The sequence below is a fragment of the Argentina silus genome (assembly GCF_951799395.1).
Source record: "Argentina silus genome assembly, chromosome: 9".
NCBI classification, from domain to species: Eukaryota; Metazoa; Chordata; class Actinopteri; order Argentiniformes; family Argentinidae; genus Argentina; species Argentina silus.
The window spans coordinates 16,806,436-16,816,733 of NC_139663.1; the positions used below are offsets into that span (position 1 = coordinate 16,806,436).

The window sequence follows — 10,298 nt, forward strand, 5'->3', positions numbered from 1 at the left end:
AATTGGTAAAGGCACATTTGTGGTTTATGGCTTTATTTATTACATTTAAATAATGAGAAAATGAGGGATTGCCACATCAACAGAAGCAGAGGTGAGCCTTGTACAACCCTTTTAAAACCAGAAAATGAGAACAGGAGTTAACACATCAGAAACAGTTCATTCCAGGCTGATTGGATTGTCTAAAAAGATTAAGCAAAGATAACATGTCTACATACCATTGTGGACAGAGTTACACTATCTGTTGTAAGACAATGGTCTACAAATGATGGACACATATCCATATATAGTAAGTACATTCTTATTTAATCCACCTGTATTGCATTAATACCAGAAAAACAGTAGTGCTGATGAGATAGAGGCAGAAGTACACTGAGTCAATCCGTTTGGCCACTCTCCCCCAGTAGCCAGGCTTCTTCTTGCCACGTCCGACATCAGCAGAGAACCATTCCTGCCGTACAGTCTGCACCTCCTCTAGCATCAGCTGCAGCAGGCGGACATCGGTCAGCGACTCCCCTTTAAGGTCCTTCTTGTTGCCCTCAGCATCTCCCTCAGACTCTGAGACACAAGTAAGAGGGGATTAAACCCCATGGACCCTCCCCTTTCCTCCCCTCCTAGAATCAATGTGATGTCATCATTTACCCAAGACTGAACCGACTCTTATCTGAACAGTGTGGAGGTCTCACCTCTTTGGCAGCTGGCTTCTTCCTGAGTCTTCTCACAGGCCTTAGCAGAGGTCTTGGCATCGTCATCAACCCAGCTGTCCATATCTATCAGGAAGCCCACCAGTATGGTCTCTAGGAGGCTGAGGCCCATGAGGGTGAAGATAACAATGCAATAAACACCTAAAGGAGAGGCACAAATGACATTGTTGCTGAAACTCTCCTGTTGTCAGTGTTTAATGGTAATGTTGATACATGTCAAACCTGTTTGTAACCTCTCACCTATCACAGGGAGGCGGTCTGCCGTGGAGGGCAGAATGTCATTCAGAATCAGCAGTAAGACAGAGATGGACAGGAGGAGGGTCACTTTGAAGCCAAGTTTTTCACCCCTGGCCTCACTGATGAAGAAGGAGGCCAAGTCCAGCACAAGGAAAAAGAAGAGTGGTGCCAGGAGGTTGATAATGTATAATAGAGGTCTCCTCTGAAAGGTGATCTGTATGGTTGAGGAAAGTGCAGGATTGCAGTGAAATACCAATACATAAAAAATAAGGTCCTTATAATTATGATATCACAAGAAATGCATGTAAGTTTACCACATATATCAGCTGCTCCGAAATATCAGTGGTGGTACTGTAGTTCACATTGTTAATGGTCACATTCATGTCCAGGAAATTCCATTCCCCCCGGGTAATCATGTTCTTCTTAGAGAACTGGCTCATGGCAACAGGAGTGTTGAATAACATCAACTTCATTGCTGTCGCTGAAAAGATGAAAGAAGATCTATATCACACGTTCTATTTTCATCAGTTCACGTTCTATTTTCACAGTAGTATAACATCCCAAGATGTTATACTACTTCATAAGAGGAGACCGAAACCCTGCTGGTGTAAAGCATAAAGACAGGTTCTGCAAAGAGTTTGTTTGTGTGTGTGTGTGTGTGTGTGTGTGTGTGTGTGTGTGTGTGTGTGTGTGTGTGTGTGTGTGTGTGTGTGCAGAAAAACATGTATCAATATCTGAGTATATCTGACAATGCAACATATTTGCTTAGATTTCAGGGGGCATATGATGAGAGCAGGTATCAAGTAGGGAACAAAACAAATCATTTGCAGTTACCAGCTTTTTCATACAGTACTCCTGCCTGTAATTTGTATTTGGCCCCTGAATGCTACCCTGAGTGCTAAACATACATAGAGACCACCCCCTATGGTTTTTGCCAACTTTGTCATTTTGTACTGAATGTTACTTACTCCTCTAGGATGACTATATCAGGTAACCAGAGCATCTCTCTTGGAACATCTATATGCTTGATTCCACAAAATTCCCTCGGTTGCCAAGATATGAATTCATTCTTCATGCCCTGTGCACACACACATAAATAAAAAAACGTCTTTAGATATATCGTATATACCAATAATGCTTTTGAAATTCATACAGACAAATTTAACAAAACCAATGAATTTGTGTTTCCCTCAAAAAAGCCAAGGTTATAACACAGCAGTTTATTGCCCAATTGTGTTAATGGGGAACGGTGTAAGGTGTCATATGGAAGCAATGACAGATCAATACTGACAATAGTAAATATGCACATATCCGATACACCAACAAGAATTTATGATGACATTGGATATATTGACAAATCTAATATCGGGGTGAAATGAGAGGACTGATTCATAGACTGTTATGGAGGAAATTGAATGATATCAATATCATCTCTACTGCCCAATCAGAGGATCAGTGTAATGGCTGTAGACCAAGGCAGAGGACTCAACCTCAATCCTTTAATTCCAGAAAAGAGTTCAGTACACAGGTAGATAATTAGTAGGGGGACAAATATCCAAAAAGGGGTAGGCAAGGCAGGGTATGGTACACGGGAAGTCAGTCAAATAGGAGGTGGATAATCCAACAGGGAATAGGCAAAAGACAAACTCGGAAAAACTAACAAAGATCAAAAACCAAGTAGACAAGAAATCACTAAGAAAATCGCTGGGACATTTTGACACTAAGGCACAAAGACAAACTAGCAACGAGACGGGAAACACACAGACTAAATACACAGGAATGACAATGAGAAACAGGTGAATCCAATCAAGGCGGGGTAGACGATCACACAGGCGGGAAACACATAAGGGAGATAAGGTGAGAGACACAAAAGAGATAAGGTGAGAGACACAAAAATAAACAGGGAACAAAAATTGAATAACATGAAACAAAAGGTAAACAAACGAACGAACAAGACGAGACGTAACAATCAGTAACCATACTTACAGTTGAGATCCAGGTATGGCAGGTAAGGGTTTGGGACTTCTCATCCTGCAGGCATGAATGATTTTACAGTGAGAGTACTGGTGTGTATGTGGTGGCAAATAGTATGGATTTACTTTTACAGAACACTGTACATTTTAAATTACTTAAACACACTGTAGGCCTTTGGTAAAATGCTTTTACTGTACCTCATCGGACTACCTCACTGGTAGAACTGGACTGGACTAAGAAAAGAAGTGAGATCTAAACAGGGGGCTAAGAGCACTTACCACATCCAAGATACCAAACAGAGACATATACACCATAACTTTGGTGGGTGTGGTCCAGTTCCACACAGGTCGCATACTTGTGAGAGTTTTGTTTTCTTTTGACAGATGCAGGTGATCCATCAGACTTTGATAGGAACAGTCCTTAGTACTGGAGGCGCCACCTGCTGAGGAGAATGGGCTCTATCTTAGATGAATTAATTCATTTGATTCATAATGCTGATATTACTATAGTTAAATAAAAGACGAGTAGTCTTCGCGTAATCAATTAAGTTTCGACCTCCCAACCACTGGGAGCTTACAAATCCTCAGATCTCGGGCAAGGTTAATCATCATGCAAGCATAAAAGTAATAATTACTAAACCAACTAGTAATCGTATTAACTTCACTACACTTCACCCCCTGCTCCCCCCAGCAGCCCTTGTAACCAAGTCACAGCACCGATGTAACCGACTGACCAACCAGGAATGGAACCCCAGATTGTCCGCATGAATCAAGATCATGTTAGCTTGCTGAGATCAAGCCTAGGCAGATATGTTAACCGGAGCTGACATGAGTCATCAGGCTTCAAGCAAGGTTCCTCAGTCATCATACAAGTACAGTTCAATATTTCATAACTCACCCATCAGAGCCAGACAGTACAGAAGCCACAGAGCGCACATTGCTGAGTATGTTGTTGTGTTGTAGGTCCACATCCAGCAGAGCAGTGTCCTAGTAAGGAGGGGGTCATGTTTTATTTTACCGAAAATACATTACGTGTTCATATGACACCCAATTAAAAGGCCAAATGACTTTGTTCACTATTGCTGTCAGGGGAACAGTTTGATGAATGTTTTCATTAGTAGTTTCGTCTTTGTAAATAAGAGCTCTGTGTCCTAACCTATTGTGTTAGAGGCAAATGTGGACCTACAGTTCATCATACATATTGGATTAAGTTGACAGCTGGACAGGGTCTGCCAATAACCAAGAGCTAAGGACGGTAGCAATCTATCAAAAAACTCAGCATCATGTTATCTTGAATCAGTGAGTCTATGGTTTATGATGGTGGACACTACCATGTACTTTCAATACTTTCATGTGCCCATTGAAAAAAGAACAATTTATTGAGATGAATTCACCCTTTTACTCACATTAAATGAACTGGACTCTGTGGTTGCTTAAAAATGGGCACAGACATGTGGAGAAAGTTATGGTGCTATTTAATTATGAGCATCTATTGAAGCTTTACAAAGCCTTATTTGATGATACGTGTTGACATTGCTTGCACACACTCTGTTTTAAACTTGCTTTATTAGTCCTGAGACAACAGACAGCGAGCACTTTATGAAGGTCAGAGTACAAAGCAAGCGTCGGATGCAGGTGCAATAAATCATTGACATTCATTGTTTTAGACATGAGAGACCAATAACACTTAAGCCCTGAGAATTCAGTTTATTTAATTTCCACAAGTTTTTTTTGCATTGTTTGAGAACCACTTCAGACTGCTAGAATGTAGAGTTGGTGTGACTGTGGTCAGTGGGAGACATCAGTGGGTAGTTGGAAGTCCTTGAAGGAGTAGAAGGAGATGTCCCCATGGTCCACCACTGCATAGGTGACTGGGATGTCCCCGCTCTGGAACGCCAGCAGTTTCAATGTCCCCAGGTCAGGCACTGGACCATCGAATCTGATACAATACAGGAGATTTGACTAGCAGAGCAGTGGCTTTAGAGGCGGTTGAAGAAATCTAACATTTCATCAAGAGAAATAAAAGCAAGTTAAGAGCACTACGGATAACTTTAAATGTCATGTGGTGTCTTGTTGGACATTCGACTAAAGATCGTATAATTCACCTGTTTAATCAAGAGTACACAGTGTGGATGTTTATTTGACAAAAGCAAACGGTTGCCCGCTTGATTTGTGTTTACCTGCACACACACATGCGGGAATAAGGTTTCCCTGGACTGCTCTTCTTAAACTCAGCCACCGTGTCAGGCTGATAAATGTTGAAACTGATCCTCCAGTCCTCTGAACCTTTCAACCTGAGAGGACAAAGCACAATGTCATCAATGTCACAGAAGATCAAGTCTGGGTTACTGGAGAACAGATGCTATTGGTCATCCCCAAACCAATTGAGTAAGTTTGACGCTCTGCAAAATACAATAGAAGTTCTGATTTCTATTACACTGATCCAATTACCACCAGCTGAACAAACAGTGCTTCCTACTACCTAGACCAAATGCATTCATTATGTTCTTTTAGATCTGCCAGTGTAGATAAGCGACTGAAAAGTTAACACACTGAACACGAGGTCAAGACCCCTGGAGAGGGAGAGAGAGAGAGAGAGAGAGAGAGAGAGAGGGAGAGAAGGGGGGGGAGAGAGAGAAGGAGAGAGAGAGAGAGAGAGAGAGGGAGAGAAGGGGGGGAGAGAGAGAAGGAGAGAGAGAGAGAGGGAGAGAGAGAGAGAGAGGGAGAGAGAGAGAGAAGGAAAGAGAGGGAGAGAGAGAGAGAAGGAAAGAGAGGGAGAGAGAGAGAGAGAAGTGTACCTGGAGGCTCCATCCGACATCCGAGAGGATTGGACCACCCTGATTCTATCCAGCAGCTCCCCTGGGGGCAAGTGAAAAGACAACAATGTCAAAATGTCAACATCCATAGCATATGCTGGTACAAATACTTGTGGCCCATCTGATACATCCTCATATAAGATGGTGATGGAATATCACAAGTACATCCAGTTAATGTCACGGTACAATGGATTATTTTATTTTTTTACTCTTACTTCACGAGGTAAGTTGACTGAGAACATATTGTCATTTGCAGCAACGACCTGCTGAAGAGTTGAAGGGGAGAGGAGAGGGGATGAATGAGCCAATTGAAAGCAGGGGATAATTAGGTGGCCATGATAGCATGAGGGCCAGAATGGGAATTTAGCCAGGCGTTAATACTCCTACTCTTGCATTAAGTGTCATGGGATCTTTAACGACTCAGGAGTCGGGACCTCGGTTTAACATCTCACCCGAAGGACAGCAACCTCTGCAAGGCAGTGCCCCATTCACTGCCTTGGGGCATTGGGTTTCCCTAAACCAGAGGGAAGAGTGCCACCTACTGGTCCTCCAACACCACTTACAGCAGCCTGTTTTGGTACCCCCATCCAAGGATTGACAGAGGCATACCCTGCTTAACTTCCCAGACACGCTGGCAAAGGGATGCAGGGTGGTGTGGCTGCTGAGCATGTGCCCGATAACACAGCATAGTACACATTAATATGAGATTGTAATCTAATCACAGTATGTCTTTAACCACAGCTGGGTGCATATTAACCGTACCAGTCGAGGAGTACTGTCCGGGGTCATGTAGAGGTGTGACCGTCCCCTCCCACAGGTGCGCTGGTCTGTCTCTACGGCTCCGTCGACTCCTCCTCTCCAGCAGCTCTCGGTACTCCACCCAGTTCCTGCAGTGCCGCACCTCCCGGTCCTCGTTGATGTCCCGCCGGTACCTGTCCCTGTCCCGCTCCCTCTCCCATTCACGCCGGGACATCCTCACCTGCCGCAGGTTAAGCCTCTGTAGCCAAAGGTTGACATCACAGGACCCCACAGACACAGACACAGGTAGAAGGGCAGGGTCTGGGGGGGCCAGGCTGCTGGGGAGGTGTCTCCTGGAGCCCAGGTCTGGGAAGGGGATGAAGTCCCAACGTCGGGAGCCAGAGCTCCGGGACTGACCTGGCTGCTGACCAGGGCCAGAGTCAACCTCACTTTCCTTTGCCCACCAGCTCCTACCCTGGCTAGTCGTCTCAACCGATGAGGTGGTAGGGTCGCCCAGTGGTGCCACCTTCTCGTCATCAATCTCAGGGGCTGTAAGATCAGGGGAAGGGTTCTTGTCCTCTTCCTCTCTCTCACAATCTTTGTCCCCAACCATTTTCTCAGGGGAGGTTCCATCCTGTGCTTCTGTGTGCCTGCAACACAAAGTCAGGGATAGAGAGGCATGGTTGCCATGTTCATCAACACAAAATATCGCATTTGATGGGTAAAACATCATTTTCCATTTCAAAAGACTTTGAGGCCTGTGGGTTGATAACTGAGGGTTTTAACTGTCAAAATGTGAACCCATGGTGAGAGTGTGTGTCTGCTGCTCACCTGGAGGGGGAGCTGTGGCTACGTTTCCTCTTCAATTGCTTTCCTGGTCTGTCTCGTGACTGGGGCAGGTTCAGCTGCCTCTCATAATGGGATGGCACAGAGCTACACAGGGAACAATACCGTAGATTCACTTGCACAAAAATGTAGAGAACCAATTAAAGGGAAGGAAGGTGTTAGACCATTGTATACCAGTGAGTCAATTACCTGGGATCAAATCTAGTCACCACATAGCCAAGCCTCTTCAAATGACCGAATACCTTCATGGGGAGACAAAGTCATCAAGTTAGGCAAGTTTGTGCATGCTAGAATCCTACTGAAGCATATGTGTCTTCTCTCATACCTGGTACTGCTTTAGGCCCACTGTCTTTGAGGACAGGAATCTCTCATACCCCTCTTGGATGGACAGTGGAAGTTCATGGTAGAACACCTGCAAGTTTCCCTATTCAAGAGCATAGGATAGTAAGACACATATTTAGAAGAATAATTTTGATCCACACAGGTTAAACTAATGAAAACAACTGCACTTCCCTGCCAGGTAAACTGGCAGGTGAACATACCGTACCAGATATAATTAGGGGCTCAAAGGTCTGAGCTGGTATTCACTTCCTGATAAACTAGAGTGTTGGCTGAGCCAGGCACTTACACATTCCATTAGGTAGAGAGCCTCCTCTGGGTGTAGACATTGCTTTCCATTGGCAGAAAAACCCATAGTCTGCCAAAACTTCCCCTACGGTACAACAATGTTGTGAGTCTCTGGCAAAATCTTTCATTCAAACATTTGGATAAGGCTGAATAAAAGAAAGGTGACATCCTCAGCAGAGGAGTCCTCAAAAGACCTGGCTAATACAACAGCTGTCATCCCTCTGTCAGATGTGACAACTATACTCACAGCTGGTGACTGGAGTTCCACAATCCGGTCACTGGGAATCCACAAGGCCTTCACTAGGTTCCCGCTGCAAACACAAAAAAAGTACATAAAAAGGGTTGTCATTTCCACAGTGCTGCAACATATTGTTGGCTTAGAGTCCTCTAGTGAATACAGATGAACAGTCTATACATCTGTGAACATACAAACCCATCCATACCGACTCTATCTCTATCATACTGTATGGGCAAGCTGTCACTCTAGTCTGGTGACTAAAGATTGCTACAGTAATCCACTGCCCTGTTGTCCACCTGTTATTTATACTTACAGTTTCGCTACTCGTTCCTCAGAGATAAGGTCCCAGTGTTCGTCCAGAGTCTGCTGGAGCCGCTCCCTTTGTCGTTCTGAACCACTGGGAATGAAATCCTTCTGTCCCCTCACTGGGATCTTGTGGCTCCGCGTTCGGGCGGCAAACAGCTCAGACGCACTAAAATACAGCCAAGTTAGATAGCTAGATACACAACATTAGCAAGCAAGTGTGCATAATGGGTTTTTGGTGGTCCAATCTGTCTGTCTGTCTGGCTAGCTAACACGTGTCCGAGTAAACAGTTCTGATTTGGGAACTAAGCGCTACCAAAGCAGCAAGTTTGGCTTGATTAGTTCTGTAAAAAAGTGTTAATTCAGTAAGTGTTTAGATATCTGACGTGAAAACAGTTCACTGACCTCAATGATTCACTGCAGAAAACCACTTTAGCCGATGTTTTGTTTTGGTCAGCCATGTTTGACAGTACCGTTTCTGTCATCCTCAGGGTCCTTGTGCACCACCTTCAGTTTGAAGAGATGTTCAGTTCCCATAATGGTCACCAGGGGGAGTTGGAGCACAACATTTACAAGATCAAAGATTCTACTGGGGTGAGCTATGGTAAAGTTGTAGTAGCCTACATTATTTTCATACTATGATAAACTGTTTGAATTAAGGCCAATGTTGAAGCATTTGCTTGTATCATATATATACATATTTGTCTCTTCTCATGCAAGTGGTTTACCCAGCTGTACATGTTATTCATGGAACATCATGCAATTACAGAACAATGTTACTAAAACGAATCGCTAATCATTAAATGAGACATGTGAGTGAAAGGGCTCTCAAAAGTGTGTGTGTGTGTGTGTGTGTGTGTGTGTGTGTGTGTGTGTGTGTGTGTGTGTGTGTGTGTGTGTGTGTGCCGTGTCTGATCACGTCTTGCCCTTTGTCAAATCTAGCCACGAGTCATTGCACCTGACCTAAGAGGTGAGATAGATGCATGGACAATGAGGGGATGCCCCGCTGAGCAAACGTCCATGCTACCAGGAAGTGGGAGACCATGCTCCCACCCCTCACCCCACAGGCTGGTCCCCTCCCCTTCTCTGAAAGTCAACAATAAACCACGTTTCCAGTAAGCCGGATAGCTCCCCAAGTCTAGCCCATCTCCATGGTGACCACTAAGAGGGTTGACAGTCCTGTGTCTTCTGGCCAAATTAGGCCACCCATGCGGAAAGACTTGATATCCCAATATGAATCGAAATGTACATATTGAATGTTTTGTAGTGAATTCACTTCTGTACTCTGGAAAGTAAGAAATGGGCAACCAAATGCACTTGCATATTTGTGCATTGACTTGGAATCACCATTCTGGCTTCCCAGTCAGAGAACAGCGGCATTCCATGTTTTACACCTTGACGTATTTTACACCGTGACGTCAGCATTCCCCTCTCTGGTGTGTGAGTGACACGGTACCTTTGTGTGTGTCTCCACATCTTATTCATAGGCGCTTAACTCCTGGGTCTGGAGTTGCGTGGTGGCCTTTCAGGCAGCCTGACTCCTTAATCCGCTGTTTAACGCACTGAATCAGGCTTTTGCATTCTCAGTCCATCAGAGCAGGGTTTTTCTGCTTTGTGTGGATTGTTGACTTGCAAAACACAGGACACAAGGACCCCAGTGACTGCTACACTGGGCGGCTAACTGCCAGCGAGGTCATGCCAAAAGGTCATCCGTACTACTGGCATGTTAATAGTGCCCAGAACCAAGACAGAGAAGATTCAATTAAAGATTACAACTCTTTACAGCAATGTCATGGTACGGTACATTGATTTGGCCTCA

At 44.5% G+C, this 10,298-nt stretch overlaps 2 protein-coding genes across 2 annotated transcripts; both read right to left on the reverse strand.

Annotated features, from left to right (window-relative positions):
- Positions 1–76: 76 nt before the first annotated feature.
- On the reverse strand, positions 77–1,415 carry LOC310809333 (5-hydroxytryptamine receptor 3A-like; the record flags this gene model as incomplete). Its single annotated transcript, XM_083676532.1, has 5 exons — positions 1,253–1,415; positions 942–1,152; positions 684–842; positions 346–555; positions 77–108 (listed from the first exon to the last, which is right to left on the reverse strand). Exons 1-5 carry the CDS (start codon positions 1,409–1,411, stop codon positions 77–79), a joined length of 771 nt encoding a protein of 256 aa, XP_083532658.1. The 5' UTR covers positions 1,412–1,415.
- A 3,026-nt stretch (positions 1,416–4,441) lies between these two features.
- On the reverse strand, positions 4,442–8,975 carry tsen54 (TSEN54 tRNA splicing endonuclease subunit). The gene is made up of 11 exons (XM_083676680.1): positions 8,885–8,975; positions 8,490–8,648; positions 8,186–8,249; positions 7,940–8,023; positions 7,637–7,735; positions 7,501–7,553; positions 7,297–7,398; positions 6,490–7,115; positions 5,710–5,770; positions 5,092–5,205; positions 4,442–4,850 (listed from the first exon to the last, which is right to left on the reverse strand). The coding sequence occupies exons 1-11, from the start codon at positions 8,962–8,964 to the stop codon at positions 4,700–4,702; spliced, it is 1,593 nt and encodes a 530-aa protein (XP_083532806.1). The 5' UTR covers positions 8,965–8,975; the 3' UTR covers positions 4,442–4,699.
- Between the last annotated feature and the right edge of the window lie 1,323 nt (positions 8,976–10,298).

Coding starts and splice junctions, on each gene's coding strand:
- tsen54 (XM_083676680.1), bottom strand. CDS start 8,964: ATGACAGAAACGGTACTGTCAAACATGGCTGACCAAAACAAAACATCG. Junction 8,250..8,489: donor GAGGAACGAGTAGCGAAACT/GTAAGTATAAAT, acceptor TTGTGTTTGCAG/CGGGAACCTAGTGAAGGCCT. Junction 7,116..7,296: donor AGCCACAGCTCCCCCTCCAG/GTGAGCAGCAGA, acceptor TTTGTGTTGCAG/GCACACAGAAGCACAGGATG.